This window comes from Cavia porcellus, unplaced genomic scaffold (assembly GCF_034190915.1).
Source record: "Cavia porcellus strain 051 isolate PalLab524CR breed Dunkin Hartley unplaced genomic scaffold, mCavPor4.1 scaffold_2, whole genome shotgun sequence".
Taxonomy (NCBI): domain Eukaryota; kingdom Metazoa; phylum Chordata; class Mammalia; order Rodentia; family Caviidae; genus Cavia; species Cavia porcellus.
In genome coordinates, this window is record NW_026947485.1 from 44,225,344 (window position 1) to 44,246,183 (window position 20,840).

The 20,840-nt window shown below is 35.6% G+C and overlaps 1 protein-coding gene and 1 long non-coding RNA gene across 5 annotated transcripts in view; one reads left to right on the plus strand and one right to left on the minus strand.

Annotated features, from left to right (window-relative positions):
- Nucleotides 1-292: 292 nt before the first annotated feature.
- On the plus strand, nucleotides 293-18,937 carry LOC134474235 (uncharacterized). The gene is made up of 3 exons (XR_010044958.1): nucleotides 293-391; nucleotides 8,033-8,125; nucleotides 18,663-18,937. It is a non-coding gene; the product is annotated as an uncharacterized LOC134474235 (long non-coding RNA).
- The window catches only part of Asb15 (ankyrin repeat and SOCS box containing 15), a 40,735-nt gene continuing 28,166 nt past the window's right edge, over nucleotides 8,272-20,840 (minus strand). For all 4 annotated transcript variants that reach the window (XM_063241342.1, XM_063241331.1, XM_063241337.1 and 1 more), the window contains one exon: nucleotides 8,272-10,809. In XM_063241342.1, coding sequence (XP_063097412.1) covers nucleotides 10,637-10,809 — 173 coding nt within the window. In that variant the 3' untranslated portion in view covers nucleotides 8,272-10,636. The remainder of the gene's footprint in view (nucleotides 10,810-20,840) is intronic.

The following is a 20,840-nucleotide window of genomic DNA, read 5'->3' on the forward strand; positions in this document are numbered from 1 at the left end:
ATTCTCAATTAGATACCCGATCTTCGAATACTGAAAATTCTCTTTTTTATGAAAACTGAGTTGTCTTTTTCTTTGTATTTTCCTTTTAGTTTCCTCTACAAACTGTTATTTGTTTGTTCAGTACCCATTTACCAACTACTCGCTATGCCATAGATCTGTGTTGGGAGCTAGGATTACACACAGCAAAATAGAAATCATTCCAGTCTCTCCTCTCAAGTGGTTCATCATCATGGAAGACAGCAAACAGCTGACAGCTGACAGTAACGCAGTGCAGAGCCACCTCCAGCCCATCGCCAGATGCCAGGGAGAGGAGAGCAGAGGAATTGCAGACGAAGACATGGGCGGAATTAGAGAAGCCTCAGACACTGAAGATTTCTGAACAAACTCACAGGTGTGTGAAGACAAAAACAAAAACTGGATTTTGGCATAGGAGTGGGGGAGAAGGTAGAATCCATACTCATGTGCTGCTGTAAAGTTAATGCTTTGGTATCTTACTCCCATTCTGTCTTTCAAGAGCCACAAGCAGTATTCCCTGCACATGGTTAAGTGCTTAATTCAGAAATGTTAAATATTTGATGTGAAGTTCTCTAAACCATGTCAAAGAGTTTTGGACTTTATTATCATCTGCCATTAAGTGATCATCTCTAACATCAATCCTGTGGTCACCATCTGTAGCCATAATTTTCAATAATTGCCTAACTGAGAGCTTTCCCCCCTAGCAAATACTGTATTGTGTACTAACAGAGACTCAGGGAGAGAGAGGGAACAGAACTCATCAGTATCTGCAAACATCGGCAACACTAGCACTTTCATTAGGCAGATACTACAATAAGTAATATTTAAAAGCAGTAATCAGAGACTGGTAACTACTCTAGGATATCATGTTATTTTAGTCCAATCCTTCATAGAGGATTGTAAAAAGGAATCACTTTCCGATGGATTATATACTTTTGGCAGTTTGTATTTAGTAGTGTTAATATACCCTCTGAAGTTTTTTCTAACTTTCATAATCCTCAAATTTCAGAAAGAAATTCTTGTGTAGGCATCTTGTGTAGGCATTTATAATGCTAACGAGAATAAAATGCATGAATTATATGAGCCTATTTAATTTAGGATTTATAATTATATATTAATATTTAATTTAAAACTCATTTCTATGGGCTCTCTGATTTACCCTACAATAGTTACTTATCATTTGCAGATTTAATACACTCTATTTACTTTCAATGATTTTAAAGGTGCCATTTTACTTAGATAAAATTTGTACCTTCCAACTTGAGTGATTCATGAAACTATTCAGAATACCTCCAAAGTATCTCACTAGTACCTAAAGTCAACCTGCCTGAAACCAGTGTGCTGAGTTCCCTTTTCTGTTTCTCACCCACCCTCAGGCCTCCTCAGTTCTGAAAGCTTCATTCACCAGTTGCTGGAGATTGTGTTTCCTTTGGCTCCTTATCTCCCATCACGTTCTGTCATGGAGCCTAGAGTCCCAGACATCACCAGGTTTTGAGTTCCTGTGTCATTTCTGGCTTTCTCCTTTGTCTCTGCTGTCCTCAGAAATGGACTGATAGTCTCCCAGGTGCCTTGTTACTTGTTACTTGATTTTCCCCTTCCTCCACAGTACAGCTTGATTAACCTTTAAAAACACAGACCTTATCAGGGCAATCTCTGCTTAAAATGAATGTGTGATAGCCATTGTCCCTCAGACACAATGGATGGCCAGTGGGTTGGGTCCTCCAGGACATGGGAGTCCTTGTTTCAAACACATTTCTGTAGGAAGCATGCTTTTCCAGTGGAAGGAGCCAGTCATTCCATTCACTATCTTCGAGGACTAGAATAACTGTTAGGTGTTCAAGATACAGTTTAAAAATGAAGCAGAAAAGTTAGAGTGTAGACATAAATAGATTCAAGCCCTATGGGCCCCAAAGATTATATAATGTTGGGGCTTCTTTAAAGAAAATAATAAAACATAAATACAAAATCAGCAAATAAAAACATATTTGAAACAATAAGAGAAATCATGACAAACTACGGGGTTTCAGGTGACTATGGCTTCTTTTGATTTTTTTTTTTTAACCATTAATGCTGGTGATTAATTCCAAGGCCTCAAGCATGCTCTACCATTGAGCTATATACTCTGAGTCCTGAAATCTTCCTAAAAAGTTCACGAGAAATGCTTTCAAAGAAAACCTACTTAATTGGAACCTGGATTTTCTTGCCCTTCCTCCAAATATCTACTGTTCCTGAAAACCTTGACACTTACAGGGGCCTAGAAACATGCTTCATAGTCAGTTTACATCTAAGCATAGTCCGCAGAGTAATGAAATAGCACATTTGACCAGTAAGTGTTCCTTTCCTCTGATGGCATTTTTGTTTACTTCAGAGATGACCTGCTTATTTAAATTGCCCTCAGTTTGTGGATAAGGAAACATGTACACCATGCTACATTGTCATTGGCAAATTTGGGCAATGAAATTCATTTATTTTCACACATGTCTCTGTTATTAGTAAACTGTTCCAAACTGTTGCCCTCCCCTCCAAGTTGTACCTCATCTTTCTCATGGCCCAGATGCAAGTTTGCTTCCTGAGATGGAAATAACACCTTTTCCCCTCATGGAGAAGAGTTTGGATTTTCCACATTTCTTATAGTAACAAAGCTGTGACATGTGTGCAGCGGCGTCTAAGGAAGTTAAGCTTCCGACTTCACTCAGGCTGTTTGCTGGGAGCTTCTCAGATAACTGGAGAGAGGCTCCCCGGGAGAATGTCAGGGAAAGGTCAGGCTCTGGACAGACAACAACCACAGGGCCACAGGGAGCAGATGGGACTGGCAATCCCCTTATCAAGTCCTCACTCTTGGGCTTGGCAGCCAAGCAAATCTTCCAGCTATTCTAACTTGTAGAGAGCGTGAGTCAAATTTAAAATTAGGGCTATTTACAACAACAGCTCACAATTGTATAATACTCATAGTTTATAAAAATTAGTGTGTCAGTCAATATAACAAGATAATAGGGTCTCTATTTAATAACTGTGCATATTAATTCTTACTGTGTGAGACACACAATGAGATACTCCATTTTACCAAGGATGAGACTCTTTGAATATGCCCATAACTCTAAGCTGCTTCTCACACTTGAGATTTGCTAGTGTGTCATTTCAAAATATATCCAAAGGAAGCACAGATGGGGTGAGACAGATGTACCATATCATCTAGTACTAACAAAGACCAACCCTAGTTAGCTTGCTAATCAGAGGTCAGGTGTGTTCAGGATCCTATGACTGTAGATAAGACAGATGGGTAATAAACATCTAATACTTGGCAGAGGTACAGGAGGTCCAATGATCTGATTTATACAGAATCAGTGTATGGCTGTATTCTAACAAATGGAAGTATAAACTCACAATATTGAAACAGTAAAGGAGTTTTATAACCCACCCCAGAAAAAATTCCAAAGTGAGAAAAAAAACCCATCTTTTATCAGTCAAGTCCTTTATTATATGCAACAGACCATGAGTATGGAATTTCACATGTGAGATTGGAAACAGATTTGATAGACATCACGTGAATTTCTAATAAGGGCCATTTTACTTAGATCTTACAATCATTTTAGCAATGACTTCAGTTGCAGTTCTCAATGTTGGCATCACCATTTTGGATCGACACACTCACAGTGCATTGGAAAGAATGATTTGGAGTGTGGGCATGGAAATTTTCCTGAGGATAAATGGTCTTCGTGCTCCTTTAGAAAACCGCAAATCCTGAAGGCAATGATTCCTTAAAGAGAAGGCTGAGACTCTACTGGGAAGAGTAGAAAGATAAAGTCAGTGCCAAAGTCCAGGAATGCAGGGGCTCATTATGTCTGTAATGAGGCAATAGGTGCTCAAAAGCTGTTATCTCTTGAGCTTTCATTGAAAATCATTTTCATTTCCTTTATCATGAAAATAAATATGCCCTTTTTTTCCGTACAGACACACAGCTCCTAGCTGACCTTCACTTGCACAGTTCTCTTGTGATCCTGAGCTCTGTGGCCTTTTGCATGCTTACCTTCTGTCACTTTCTCCTGGCACTCACCTCTGCAGCCCAGCTTTCTGCTTGTTCTCCTGTCTGGAGCTGGCTCTCAAAGACTTACAAAAAGATTAGCCTGCTAGTAACATAATCCTTGCCAATTCATGCCCTTTAAGAACAGGAAACCTTTAATTCTTCAATGTATATGTTTTTGTGACTCTGTTTTATAAATTTAAAAGTGGTGGAAAATTCCTACTCCAAGCACCATGAACATGGCTGCATTAGTCTGGATGAGGGCCCGTCCTTGAAAGCCGCCATCTTCTGCCTTTTAAGCTCTTAGAGTCTCACACTGCTAGCACGAGAACCAAGTACTCTCCTCTGAGCCAAATGAATCCAAGCTGAATTCCCTCAACCAAGCTATAAACAGTATTGCTTGACAGAGAACATTCTTCCTATTGTGTTTTAAAGTGATTTTTATAGGTATGATTTATAAACTATCAAATTAACTTACCATGAGGGTACAAGTCAATGATTTTTCTAGGAAACTTACCAAAAAACAATTTTAAAATATTTCTCTTGCTCCAAAAGATCCCTTGTGCCCACTTGCAGTAGACCCTTGTTCCCAAGCCCCAGCGCCACACAACCACTAATCAGTGTCAAGTCTCTATTAGTCTTATTTAGCTATTTTAAATAACTATAACCATACAGCTTGTGGTCTTCATGTCTGGGTTTTTTCACTTAATCTAATGTTTCTAAAGTTCATCCAATTTATAGCATGTTCACTGATTATATTATATCCCATCTTAGGGCATGCTACACTGTTTATCACATTTTTGACATTTTAATAATTTCCATTTTTGGCTACTATGAAAGATGCTTCTGGATTTCTAGGGAATTATAAATGACAGAAAACTTCGAAGTTGCAGTCAGGAATCCTAGTTTAAGTATTTGCTATCTTAATAACTATAAGTCTTATTTCCTCATATAGAGAGTAAGAGTCACTTTTCCCCTTCTCTTTTCTGTTCTTAGAATAGTTATAAAAATCAAGTAAAATGATACGTAAATTGTTTTGTGAACTATCAAACACAGGAGAAATAAAGGCCTTGCTACTGAAGAAGCTTTCCAGTTGTATTAAAATGGACTAGACGTTCCTCAAGATTCTTTCCATATTCTTGGAATAATGATGAAGCCTTTGGGCTGTAGGAAATATCTACACATTGTTTTCTATGGGCTTGTAGTTCTCACTATATTTCCTTTATCAAAACCTGTTGTTTAGAAAGATGTTAATACCATTCTCTCTTAAATTCATTTGTTTTTAAAAAAATTTGTTGTTGATTATCACATAAAAAGATTGGTTCCTATTGAACATGGGGTTTTCAGAGACTAGAGAATATTGTCAGACGTATATAATTCCATATAGTTGATCAGTGATCAACTGATGATTGAGACTCAATTAGTGTAGCCTCCACCCCACAAGTTAGCCTCTTGGGTGGCTTTAAAGGAAAGAAACAGATAGAGGTTGAGGGATTCTAATCAATCAAAACCAAGCCTAACTAAATGTTAGCATCCTTCAGTCACAGGTGACTAAAATTTATTGCTTCATTAAAACAGTGTTAAACTAACTGGGAATCGACAGCTTTAGGGGTATTTCAAACATACCAGAACATAGATAATTGACCCCTGTGTCATGGATGTATTTAATTTCCACAAAACATGAAAATAGCTTCCCTCAAAGATGAAATGGACTTTGCATCAAACAGAAATAACCAAATACCAGTGTCTTATACTCACTGAATCCAAAGGAAAGGTAATATCCAACATTATGGGCTGCTTCCATGAAGTTTTACCTTAAGTCTCTTTGCAGATCCCTGCATGGAAGTTTAGAAGGTAAGAGCAATGACTGTTTCATTTACTGGAGTCTGAAGCACAGAATGTGAGTTCCTATCCAGTGTCTTTGGAAGAATCACTGGCCTGTCTGGTGTTAGAATTCAGGAGCTCCCAATGCATAGATTCAAATTACTAGACTCTCTCCTGAAAACAGCAAATCCCCAGACATCTCCAACACTCCTTGATGTTATATGATACAGGCCACTGAGGTCAAATGAGTCTACACATCTTTCCCTCTTTCTCCCTCTGTCAATAATTGAAAGATTAGAACTTTGCAAAGCAAAAGAAGCTGGGAATCTGAAGCAGAAGGACCACAAGTTTGAGGCTGACGTAGGCACCTTAGTGAGTTTGAGACTGTCTCAGAAACAAAAGGGGAGTGCTCATGCTGATGGTAGTTCATCGTGAAGGTCCTGAGTTCCCCAGAGCCATAAAAATTAAGGAAAGAAAGAAGGGAAGACAGGCAGACAGACAGAAAGTGAGGTTTTATGTGGCATGGGCAATAGTTTGCTGTTTCTCTCCTGTGAATGCTGTCAAAGAATTTAGTAACGCTGGTAGATGCCACATGTATTCCTAACATTATTTTCTAGATCCTAAGATCTTGACTATGTGAAGCACTGTACTGTAAGTCCAAGGTTCTTGACTTGTAGTTCTGGTACTAGTAACACCACTCTGTGTTAATAACAGTGAGAGTCTGAATTTCACATGTACTTGCTCTGTGTTAAATATAGTGCATTTGTATCTTGTTCAAAATCAAGAAACTAATGATTTAAAATTTTGGTTCAAAGCAGTTCAAAGTCTGTATTTTAAAGAGATTTATTTGCATATTTCTTCTAAGGCAATATAAAGGTAATAAGTATTTATTGTAAATTCTTATGTTTTAAAATTGACAAATGGAATTGTATGTATTTATGGCATAAAATGTTTTGAAATATGTACATATGGTGAAATGGTTAAACTGAGCTATTTAACATATGCTCAGGTAATCTCACATAATTAATCATTTAAGGTGAGAAAACTTAAAATCTGTTCTCTTAACAATTTTCAACTGTACAGTGCCTTGTTATTAGCTGTAATCCCGGTGTATGTACCAAGTCTGTAACTCATTCTTCCCGTCTAACTGACACTTTGTTTCCTTTGGCCAGCATTTCCCTAGTTCCACCTCCCACCTCCAATTCCCTCATAAACACCAGTCTACTTCCTGCTTCTGAGTTTGTGTGTTTTACATTCCACATGTGAGATTGTATCGTAGTTATCCTTCTGTGTTTGGATTATTTCACTTAATACAATGTCTGTTTGAATACAAAATATATGTCCTTGCCTCCTACAGTACATATGACACTTCAATAGCATGACAGTACAATGCATTAGTATGTCATGAATACCTACTTCTGTGTATGCATGACATGTACATATATGTACATAGTCTATTTTATTTAATGCATAATTTTAAATAGCTCTGAATTTTTGTTTAATGATTTTCTGATTTGTTATATACACAAGACTAGTATGATTTCAAGCAAATATTGCGTAGGGATTTCTGGTGAAACATCAGTGATAATAAAAATGTCTGTCATGAAAGACTCAATCTTGTACTTTCCATGCCTTCTGTGTCATCTGTACTGATTTTTCAAAACCCTGAAACAAGTGGGGCATTACCTATGAATACCTGCTACACAGTCTACATTTTTCACATTATTGAACTGTCATTTTATGGCTTGGAAATGTGTCCTCTGGCCGATTAAAATGATTAAACCATGTTCTTTACGAAACATTTGTTTAAGGTATGCTTGAAATTGTTTTGGCCGGAAACACTGGTACTCTTTGATGATGACCAACAGAAAAGATAAAAAAAGGACACTGGAATGATGGCTTAGATCTGCTCTTTTCCACTGGGCTCTCTGTATGATTTAAAACAAGATCCACAGAGACTATCAGAGCCACAGACAGCTTGGCAGCAGGGGAAAATGGCATCCAGACTCCAGCATGTCAGCCTGTGGTGGTTACATTGGCATCACTGTAGAATGTTTGGCTTCGTCTGGGGCTGATTGGGTGGAACAGCTGTTGCCTTCTCCCAGATAAAATGACACTCTTTATGAGAAATAGACTCTTCATTAGATACGAATTAATTCCTCTTTCCATCAGCCTTCTTCAAAACAAAAACACTGAAAAAAATTCGAAATGTGGGGAGCACAAAGTCCCTTTGTTTGGGATACACCAATTGCTGCAGTTCTTAAGGTAGGTGTTTTTACTCTGCCATGAGTGCTAAAAGAACCAATTTCAAAACAGCATGTGCAGTTTATATCTTTAAACCCAAGTACTCTTAGAAAATGTCAGAGTTTTAATGTACTAAGTTTAACATCTGAAGTATCATATAACGGACCTACAGTTACTATTAATTTTTATTTATTCACAGCAACGTTTGCAGGTAACAATACCTTTTAAACATGACTAAGAAAGCCACATAAGAATCAAGAAGTCATGTACACAAAACATTATACAGCTCAAATGAAATACATTAAAGTTTAATTTATGTAAGAATATATCCTCTAGGAAATACGTGAGGTTTAAACTATAGCCCTAGTTAAAGTTTTTAATACTTATGTTCTAAAGATAACTGACACTAGCTGCAACTGAAAAAAATGTATAAACCAGTGAGGTGTTACTAGTAAAAGAATACAGTTAGGCAAGATAAAAATGAAAATATAAAAAAACTATTAAAATCTAAAAATAATAAATTTAGATAAACATATTACTAATATTATCCAACCAATTCAGAAATTCAAAAGTATCATTTCATCATTACTTCACTGATTATTTTTGTCTGGGTCTTAAATAACATTCGTGCTCTAGGGAATGTGTTTGGCCCTGAGGACAGACTGGGAAACAGACAGACACAGAGCCTGCCTTTACAGAGCTTGCAGTCTAGGGGGAAGACAGAGGGATGCAGAGTGTCCTGCCATTCAAGATGAGGAGCATTGGGGGAGGAGCCTCCTGTCCTACAGGAAGCAACATCTCCATGGAGATCTCAGGGTAAGGGTGAGTTTATCAGGGAAAGCGGGGCAGAAAGGAAGTTTCCTTGCAAAGGGAGAAGAAATGCACAGGCTTGAGGTGCAAAAGACTGATTTCTTCTACAGTAGTGGTTCGCATGCAAAGGTTCTCATATAACTCACTGGATCACAGTAAAATTTTCACTTGTCTACGGGGAAATTCAGCAGTGTGGTAAGTGTTTCCAGTACTAAAGCCTTTCAGTTTTCATGTCTCAGTTTACAACATCTTACTTTTTAGCATTCTAAGAAATGATCACTCTTTTATGAAGTGATGGTGATAGTAGATAGCATTTTTAAAAACTAGATGATCCAATTTTAGAATTAAGAAAGCAAAAACTAATCATGTCTAAAACTTTAAAATCTGGGAATCACTATTAAAAGAACAAACCCCTGGCGAGCATATAATTAAAGGGAGGGAAGAAAGAAAGACATCAAGAGATAAGGCTAGGGAGAAAAGCAGGAATTAGATTATGAAGGGCCACCTGAGAACTCTGGACTTTATCCTACAAGAAACGGGAATGATTTTAATGATGTCAAACTCTAGTTACAATTATAAAAGGCAATTCTGGTATTCTATGTATATTGTATGTGTGGGAATGCGTAAGACAGTAGGCAAGCAAGCAGATAAACATCACTGTACGCCCTAGGAAAGAGGAGATCATAGTTTGGTTTAGAAACAAATTGATGAGACTGAGAAGAGAAAGATGATTTCAAGAGATAAACTTAATGGGATGGGTGATTTGTTACAATGGGTGAGAAAATGGGGTGGCCATTGCTGATGTCCAGTTGTTTTCTTTTGCAAAAGGAATCACTCATTGTTCTAACTATTGAAGTAGGGAATACAAGAGAAAGAACCTTTTTCTGGAGGAACACGGTGAGTTTACTTGGGAGCACGTTGAGTTTGAGATGTTTTTTGTGTGCAAATGTCAATTGTGCCATTTGTCTATATAGTTCTTAAGTACATGAGATAGAGCAAGAGCTGAGGATATATGTCTTGGAGTCACCATTAAAATAAATGCAATTATACATACCCCAGAGAAAACATATTCCTAAAGGACTGACAGGATATGAGCAATGGGAAAGAAGACAGAGCGGCCAAGCAGGTAGGAGCACAGCCAAGGAAACAAGGTGTCTGTATAATGAAAACCAGGGAAGGAGGTACCGCTTCAACAAAGCAGCAGCCGACAGTGTCAGGCGCTGTAGGTAAGGATGGGAAGAGATAATGAGAGGTGCTCATTTGATTTAGCAACAAGGCTGTCTGGAGCCTTGCAAAGAGCTGTGGAGGCAGCAGATGTGAAGCCACAGAGTGGGAAACTGCAGGCAGGAAGGAGCTCCTTCACACATGGACCTTTCAAAGACAAATGGATCCCACAACTGGCAGGAGATGTGGGTTTAACGAAGTGGTTAATTGCTTCCTTAAACATAAAAAGTCATCTCTGGTTATAAGGTTATAAGGAGGTTATGGTTATAAGGAGAATTTGGAGGTTTGTAGCAGGGGACAATAATCAATAGAAATTCAAATACAATACAAGATATTAACATCTTTTAAAAGTCAATGTCTTTAACATTCCCATAAGGACAAAATATACCTGTAAGATTGTCAATGGATTTAAATACACATAAGGATGTAAAGTGGTTCCAATAAACTCTCACATTTTAAAATATTTTAGGAGTCACATTTTAAAATATTATTTTAAAATTATGGTAATTTTAGCTCTTGTCCATAGAGATCATACTCTTTAAACAATATATATCTTTGAATAGCTGGTGGTAGAGGAAGCTTCTCCACAGAGGCTGGTTGACAGAGTCGCTGGAGTCCCATAAATCTTCGAATTTTTAACCGACATAAATGCTTCAGTGAACAAGGATTCTCTGAAAGGAATGAGAGGACGGGGGAGAGAACAAGCAAAAATTATGAACATTATTAGTGGATTGACTTGAAAGCTAAAGATTGTTTTAGAATACCATGAATAATGCCATTCTGAAAAGCATGTGTTCATACTTTAACAAAAGAAATTTGTGTGAGTTAACATTCATATTCTAGAATACTCTCTGAGAATGTAAACTCCACAAGGCCGGAGACTTAGTCTGTCTCTACGCCAGGAACAGTCTTGCTCCTCTTGAATATTTAACTAAAATCCATTAAGTGAATAAATGAACTTGATTTAAGAAAGTGAAAGCTCACATTTCCTCCTGTTTAATTACATTTTAAAATTTAGAACTGAATGATACACAGGTACATTTCTTTATTTTCCTACCAATCCATGAACCATCAATACAAATGATTCTATAAATCATTCATGTTCAGCCTGAGGGCTTTTTTCCCCAGGGTCTTACACCTCAATTTTTTATAGTTAAAAAATACTGATTATTAAAATAAATGATGTTAGTCATTATTTTCAATTATTAGTGTGTATTATAATTACAATAGTGGTATAAGATACCAGCAAAGAACTCATGAAAGGGCAGCACAGAACACAAGTTTAGACATAGGCTCTAGACTCAGTCTTGGCTTTGTCATTTAGCATTCATTTGACTTTGGACAAGTTCCTTAATCTCTGTGATTTTAATACTTCCATCTATGAATTGTGGATAACAATGAGACCCTCCTCACAGGGTCATTTGACTATTAAACAAATTAATTTATTTAAACTAAAAGAAAAGCACTTGGGTACATTGTAACATTAAATAAATGTTAACTCTTACTCAGTTCAGTAGTAAAACTGATCACATTTCTGATACATCTGAGAATTTAAACAATCACTCAAGTATTTTTTTAAAATTTAGAACAGTTTTCAAAAATTATCGAGGCAAGATGATTGATACCAAAACAAAGAGGAAGAAAGTCATCCTTATAAAAATGACCCCTATATTTTCCCCAACAATCACACTGCCTTTCCTATATCTGGAGGCATCCTGACATCCTGTGGTGGATCAGGATCATTACAACCAGTAACGCAAGATTCCAGCAACACCTTCCTGGAGGTATTATTAATTAGAATGCCTCTTTCAAGTCACTGGAATTGGGAGTTGTGCAATAAAAACGTAAGTATAATTAATTTTCATTCAGAAGCAAAATATTTTCCACCTAGACTGGACAATAACATTGTAGAAAGAGCCTGTGTTTTGAAATAGGATAGGAAAGGTTTCAAATCTTTGTTATTTGTCTATGGCTATAACTTTGGGAAATTAGTTTGTCTAAGATTCAGCAGCCTTTTTCTCTTTGTGATATCCAAACTGCTTCAATTTTCCACTCAAAAATAAATATAGAGAAACAATTCGCATGCTTAGTTCCATAAGTTATTGTAAGTTAATTTTTCAAAAACTTGCCCCACAGGTCTGAAATAGAAGTTTGCTGGAAACTCCAGAATTTCCCCTACAATCCTTCCAATGCTTCTCTTCTTTCCTGCATAAGTAGCTACTATCCTGACTTGTACAGCAATCATTTCCTTTAGAGTTTCTCCTCCTAGTGGTAATATCTCTATAGCAGAATATGGACATCTTTAAAAATTTTTTGATATGACTTTTAAGGCTGTTTTAAACTGCATGTTCTCCTTTCCATTCTCATTCTTCTAATTTTTTTAATTTCAAAAACAAAAAAGGATAAAAAGATACAGTATTTCAAAACAATAATATGAAATTAACACTCGTTAATATATTGCATATTGTTGTCTTCATAGTTGTTCAAATTACAAGATTTAGGAATGAAAAACTGATTAATCAGTGAAAACAAAAACTGTTCTTTGTGATGAACTGAAAGACATTAGTAGTCCACATATATGTATATGTACATACATATATAATCTTTTCCTTTCTTTCTTTTCTCCTTTCCCTTATCCCAACTGTTCTTTCCTTTTGAGAACTTTCCTTCCCTTTCATTTTCACAATATTTATTGTACATTTTGAATCTTATTTACTGTCTCAGTTTTTTTTAACACTAGGGAGACAATACAATATTTACACACGAGAGTCTGATTTATTTCATTTATGAGTATGGTCTGAAGGTGCATCCATTTACCTATAAAAGACTCAAGTTTATCCTTCTTTATAGCTGAGTAATTGTGCCTTATTGTATAAAAATACCACATCTTGAGGTGTGTCCTGGGTAGTCACCTGGTCCAGAGGCTCTGAACTCCACACAGCCAGGAGCAAGACCCTGACACCCTACTCTGGAGGTATTTCCTAGCTAGCCTCATGGGTCCTGGAGAGTCTCAACTCCATCCAGCCAAGCACAAGGCCACAGTGTCACACTCTGGGAGTGCATCCTGTTAGATACATGGAAGATCCAAGCTCTGCCTGGTCCAGCATCCCAGTGCAGTCGACCAGAGGAATGCTCAGTCAATCTCACAGGTCACAGAGGTACCTAATCCTGTCCAGCCCAGAGAACTACAGCCATCCATCAGAGAGTGATCAGCCCAGCTGATTGGTCCTAAAGATTTTGAGCTCTGCCCATCACAATGCAGGGCATCAGCACCATAATTCAGTGGTGTGCCTGGCTAACCTCGTGGATATCAGAGGATTGAAGCTCTGTCCAGTGCAGTGTTCCAGTGCAATCCATTGGGAGGGTGACTGGCCAGCCACACAAGTCCCAGAGGAAAATAACAACAGCAACAACAACAACAAAAGAGCAAGATGCAGTCTCAGTCCTCCAGCCCACTGAGAACAAACCCAAGAGACACTGAATTGGAAGACATTGGAAACTACACCATTGAACTTTCTGAAATGATAGTAACTGAGGTAAAGAAACAACTCCATGAAGCTATAGGGGAAATCAGAACAGAAATAATTTCCCAGGCAAAAAAAAAAAAAAAAAGAAATGACAAGCATTCTGAAAGAAATATTGAGTGTATCTAAAGAAGATCTAGATAAAAAAAATAGAGGAACATAAGAAAATGATGGAAAGCTGTAAAGACCAATATAAGACAGAATTAGAATGCATGAAACAGATTCAAGGGGATATTCAGGAAATTTAAAATTCCATTGAATTTTTAATAATTTAATAAGCAGGAAAAACTGCTTGCATGAATTTGAAGATATTCTCAAGACCTTAAAGACAGGATGGAAGCTTTTGAACAAGAAAGAAAAGATCTCTTAAAAATAACAAGGGACCAGGAAACAACAATTCAACAGCTACAAGATGATGCAAAGAGAAACAATGTAAGATTTATAGGTGTCAAGAAAAATGCAGAGTCAACACAAAACGACCTAAGAAGACTATTTATAAAAATAATAGCAGAAAATTTTCCAAACATGGAAAAAGAACCTAATATTCAGTTAAGTGAGGCATATAGAACCCAAATTATCCATAAACAAAATAAATCTTTACCCAAACATAATAATTAGGATCTCAAAATTCAGCACAAGAATAGAATACTAAAATCTGTCAGACAAAAGAAACATCACCTATGAAGGAAAGCCTACCAGAATCACAATATATTTACTAACACAAATATTCAAGCTAAGAAGAGCTTGGAGTAAAGTATTTCAGGTCCTGAAAGAAAACAACTTCCAACCTAGATTAATGTACTCTGAAAAACTATCTTTGAAAATTGATGGAGAAATAAGATATTTCCATGACAAAGAACAACTGAAGAAATTTAGGATCACTAAAATAACATTACAAAGAGTACCAAAAGATACTCTAGAAAGAGATAAAGATGACTACAATGGGAAACAAGGCCAGGGATATAACTCAATGGCCTAAGTAAATGTCTGGCAAGTGCGTGGTCATGAGTTCAATCCCTGGTACCAAACAAACAAAATGCAAAGAATAGGAAACAATACTCCATGTGATATGAAACCAGAAAAAAGCAGGAGTAGCTATTCTGTTTTTCAGACAATATGAAATTAAAGAATGATCAAAAGAGATAAAGGAGATCACTACAAAGTTCTTCGGGGAAAATCTGAAGAGGAAGTGATTACAATAGTAAATATATATGCACCAAATATAGGAGCACACAGCTACGTAAGATAAATCTTAATAGACAAGAAAAATAAAATAAAAAATAATACAGTTATAATGGGGGAACTTAACACCCCATTATCACAAATAGACAGATCAACCAAATAAAAAATCATCAAAGAAATAACAGAACTGTATTGTGAACAAATGGATCTAGTAGATGTGTACTGAGTGTGTTCCACCCAACATCAGAATACACATTCTTCTCAGCTGCACATGGGTCATTTTCTAAAGCAGACCACATGATAGCCCACAAAATATGCTTAAGTAAGGGCCAGAGATTTAGCTCAATGGTGTAAGCGCCTGCCTGGCAAGCACGGGGTCATGAGTTTGATCCCTGGTACAAAACAAAACCATACAAAACAAAACAAAACCATGCTTAAGTAAATGCAAAGGAATTGAAATAATCCCATGCATATTATCCATTCTGCAATAAAATTGGAAATTAATGACAAAATACTCCACAAAAACCACATAAAGACATGGAAGTAAATGATACCCTCCTAAACAACAGAATGAGTCACAGAAGAAATTAAAGAAGAAGTGAAACAATATTTACAATTGAATGAAAATGCAAATACAACTTATCAGAACCTGTGAATGAAAGCAGTCCTCAAAGGGAAATTTGTAGTGGTAAATTCCCACACCAGGAAAATGGAAAGAACACAAATAAATAACCTAATGCTACACCTCAAACTTCTAGAAAAAGAAGAAAAACTCAAGCACAAAAAAAGGAAGAAAAATCAGAAAAGAAATTAATGCAATGGAAACTAAGAAAACAAAGTAAAGAATTAATGAATCACAATGTTGGTTCTTTGAAAGAATAAATAAAATTGATAAACCCCTAGCCAACCTTATCAAAAAGAGGAAAGAAAAATCTCAAACTCATGTAATAAGGAATGAAAAAGATGAAATCACTACAGACCTGTGGAAATACAGAAGATCATCAATACATACTTTGAAAACCTTTATTCTCATAGGTTCAGTAACACAAAAGAAATGGACAGATTCTTAGAAACATGAATTATCAAAGCTGGATTAAGAAGATGTAAAACTGATGAATAACCCAATTTTAGTTAATGAAACTGAAAGTGTAATTAATATCTTACCAACAAAGAAAAGCCCACGTCCTGATGGATTTATGGCTGAATTCTATAAGAAATTTAGGGAAGACTTAATGCCCACACTCCTCAGGCTCTTTAGTGAATTTGAAAGGGATGCAAGTCTCCCTAACTCATTCCTTGTGGCAAGTATTACCTTAATGCCAAAACCAGAGAAAGACCTAACCAAAAAAGAGAACAATGGGCCAATCTCCCTAGTGAATAGAGATGTGAAAATTCTCAATAAAATATTGGCAAATACAATGCAACAAGTTATCAAGAAGATTATATACCACAATCAAGTAGGATTTAATCTCAGGAATGCAGGGGTGGTCCAACATATGCAAATCAATAAACATAATACACCATATCAACAAAGTGAAAGACAAGAATCATATGACCATCTCAATAGATGCAGAAACAGCTTTCAATAAAATCCAGCACTGATTCATGATAGAAACTCTATGGAAAATCAGAAAAGACAGGCTTTTTTCTCAATCTAATAAAAGCCATCTACAACAAACCAAGAGCCAATATCATACTAAATGGACAAAAACTGAAATCTTTTACTCTAAAATCAGGAACAAGAAAAGGATGTCCATTGTCTCCACTCTTATTCAACATAGTCCCGGAAACTTTTTCTAGAACAATTAAACAAGAGAGAAGAGAGAGAGAGAGAGAGAGAGAGAGAGAGAGAGAGAGAGAGAGAGAGAGAGAGAAAGGAATAAGGATAGGAAAGTGAAATGTTAAATTATCATTATTTGCAGATGATACTCTATAGAACACTGCAAAACCTCCACCGAAAGACATCTAGATGTAATAAGCAAACTGAGTAAGGTTACTGGACACAAAGGCAACACTCAAAAATCAATAACATTCCTTTACACAAACAACAAACTCATTGAGAGAGTAAGCACTATAGCATCCAAAAAGATGAAATACTTAGGAATCAATGTAATGAAGTAAAAGATCTAGATATTGAAAATTACATTAATCTGAAAAAGGAAATCAAAGGGAATTTCAGAAAATGGAAAGATATTTCCAGTTCATGGATAGGAAGAACAAACATTGTGAAAATGGCTCCTTCTCCCAAAATTGTTATACAGATTTAATGCAATTCCAATAAAAATACCATTTGCATATCTCACAGATCTAGAGAAATCATTCCTAAAATTCATTTGGAGCCAGAAGAGATCTAGAAAAGCAAAGGCAATTCTGGGCAACAAAGTCAAGGCAGGACATATCACATTCTCTAACTTGAAATTACATTACAAAGATACTGTGATAAAATCAGCATGGTATTGGAATAAAGCAGACGTGAAGATCAATGGAATAGATTAGAAGATATAGCTACAACTACAAATACACTCAGCCACCTTTTCTTTAGTAAAGGGGCCAAACATGTTTACTAGACAAAAGATGGGCTCTTTAATAAGTGGTACTGGAAAAATTGGTTCTCCATATGCCAGAAACTAAAACTAGACCCACGTCTATCACTATGCACTAAACTAAAGGTTTGATCAGATTTAGGTTTGATTTCTTCAGCAAAACTGTTCTTTCTTCAGGGACCACATAGTATGACATTTAACAGCTGCTAATTTTTAATGCCTATAACCATTAGTTTATGAGGGAAACAAAATGGTCTTTTTAATTTTTAGTTTTTTAAAATTTTTATATGAAATACTTTTACAGAAGGATGTTTTATCTCATCTACTCTTTGGTGACTAGTAGCACAAAGAATATGCAACTTAAATATTTTCTTTTATTAGCTTCTTAGATAAATTTATTTTCTATCATCCTTTGAGGTGACTAGTTTTTAAAAATTCATATTTTAAGATATGTTGAGTATGTTTCAAGTAACTGAAGTAATTATCCATTTGTAACTTAAATTTTGGCCAGTGGGAGTCTCTTGAAATTGACTCCTGAATTTTTTAAAACATGATTCTGATAACCTTTGAGAGTATTTTTACTATCTGATATAAAAGTTGTTCCATATTCTGCTTGCCCATTTTATTCTTCAGATCTGGAATCATTATTTCTCTAAGAAACTCTTGCTTCCTTTGTAGAAGTTGGCATTTCCAAGTCAAAATTTGTGTGCTTGTGGGTTCATTGCTACTGGTTTCATCACTATTTATAAACCTTTCTGTAGACCTACACACATACAGTTACACACACAAGGTACATTTAAACATATAGGCAAAATAGGTTACAAATTCATATGGATACTTCCAAATTAAATGAGGACTTTTAAAAAGAGTTTTTTAAAAAAAAATATCTACTATATTGGACCTATATTTCCTTTCTTCTACATGGATGACCCTGAACCTCAAGGATATGAAGCATAATAAAATTAGAATAACCCTCATTCTCAGCATAACAAAATCAAAATTGTGTGACTAGCAGTATTTTAGAATATTTTAAATGAATATATATTTATTGGTAAAATTATTTGCTCATATATCAATATTTAAAAATAAACATTTGTGCCATGTCTGTGTTACCAGAGTATAACCAGTGCATATTTTTTGTATCTTTTCCCTTTTAACTCTTAGTACTGGCATTGTGTTCAGTGTTAGTACTATTTAATACTGGTCATTATGTTGATATCTTTCTAGTCTTTTGAGGTTGCTAAAGATTCTTTCTTTCTTTCTTTTTTTACTTAGAATTGAATTCAGGACCTTGCACTTTCCAGGCAGGCGCTGTGTTGCTGAGCTGTGTCCCTGGCCCTAAAGACTGTCTCTTAGTGGATTCTTCAGTTGGCAATCAGAGGAACAAATATTTCATGAGTCCTTGCATGCTGAAAATCTTTTCCCTATACGCTGTTACACATTCTCAGCTCACATCTTCTCTGGGTAGTTTTAAGTGTATTATTTCATTTTTTAAAGGCTAAAGTGCTGTTATTGAAAAGTTTAACACAAATATATGTTAATCTAAGTGTTTTTCCTCATAAGTCAGTTGTTCTTTTTACCTATCTGTTTAAAGGATACTGTAGTTGGAATTTCAAATCTTTCTTTTTTATTTTGGGAAGTCTTTTTCTTGAAATTTTAAAAATTGCATTTGTTTGGTTTTCTGTATTTTTTAAAAAAGAATTCTATATATAATTCATATGTTGACTATTATTTCTCTTCAATATTTATTAGTCTTTCAAATCCTTTTATCTATTTCTTCACTTCTATTTGATTTTTAAATTTTTCTTTCATTTCATCTTCTGTCTCTTAAGCTATTGTGTATTATTAGTTCTTGGTTTTCTTCTAGTTCAGTCTTCATACTTGAAAATATTACCATCTTTTATTTTTAATTTCTTCCTAGTGCTATTAACTCATTCCTGAATTTTCCTAATTTTGACTTGTTCTGTTTTTTTTTTTCACGAATCATTTTCCTATGCCTTTTAGCTCATATTGAAATAGAAAGTTTTAATTTTGATCTTTAATTTTGATTTTATTTTTCTGGTGTATTTTTGTGTGTGAGGATACTATTATATTTCTCTACTTTTTCTTATAACTAGATGACATTTGATGGTGTTACTTGATCATTTTTATGTGAATTCAGTTTTATTAAATTTTTAGAAAAATGGTCAAGATAGCTCTTCTAAATTAACAGAGCATCCTACTCTGTTTTTTTTTTTCCTCCAGCAATTCAAAATTGGGTGACTTGGGGCTGGGGATTTAGCTCAGCGGCATAAGCACCTGCCTTGTAAGCAGGCAGTCCTGAGTTCGATCCCCAGTACCGATTAAAAAGAAACACACACACACACACACACACACACACACACACACACACACACAAATGGGTGACTTGTTCTCTGAAACACCCTGCTTTCATTTACCACCTCATCTTTATATAGACTCTCTTTTGTTCCTGTCCTGCTTGATTTTGATTTCTCGAGCCAGGATAGCTTCTTTCCACAAAAGGAGCTCTAAACTTTGCTTCAAGAATCCATAGGGTCTAGACTGTTTTGTAATTCTCTATAGTCTTTTATTATTAATAATAATTTAGTTCCAAAAATTTCTAAATTTATTAAGTATTTTTAATACTGTTGACCCTGTGCTATGTATATTACACATATTCTCTCTTTCTCTCTGCCCCACCCCCACCCTTTTCTGGTGATAAAACAAAACCCAAAAGGTATGATCAGCAAGTGTTCTACCAGTGAGATACAGTCTTAACACCATGCATTATCTCCCTAAATCCTCACAAAAGCAGTATGAGGTAAATGCTAAGCTAGCTCTACTGTGCAGTGGGAAAATCAAGGCATTAAAAAGAATGACTAATTTTCTTAGTTACACAAGTATGATTGTCTTGGGTTTTGGTACAGAAAATAAAAACTTCTCCACTTGGAGAAACAAAAATGATAAATAAATTGAACATATCAGTTCCTTCAATCACAGTGTGGACAAAATAAATTATAAATTCTACTAGGCAAGGCCAAAATTCCTTCTCATCCTAGATCTATCTGATTCTAGAGCTTATATCATCACCTAGGATTTCTGTTTCAGTTGCTGTAAATCTCATTCATCACAGAACTCATTCCATGGGAATGACTGTTTTAGGTATAAGTGTTAGATTACTTAAATGTCATGTAATGGTATACAGTAACTTTTTTTTTTTTTTCCTTTTTATCGGTACCGGGGATCGAAGTCATGACTGCTTTCAAGGCAGGCGCTTATGCCGCTGAGTTAAACCCCCAGCCCCTCTACAGTAACTTTTAAACTCTATGAAATTGGTGTCCAAATAGGTTTTGGAATCTTTCTTAAACTTGTAATCTGCATAGAAAACACCTCTAATCTATGACATTTTTCTAGGTTCTACTTGTATTTAGAGTAACTGAAATTTACTTTTAA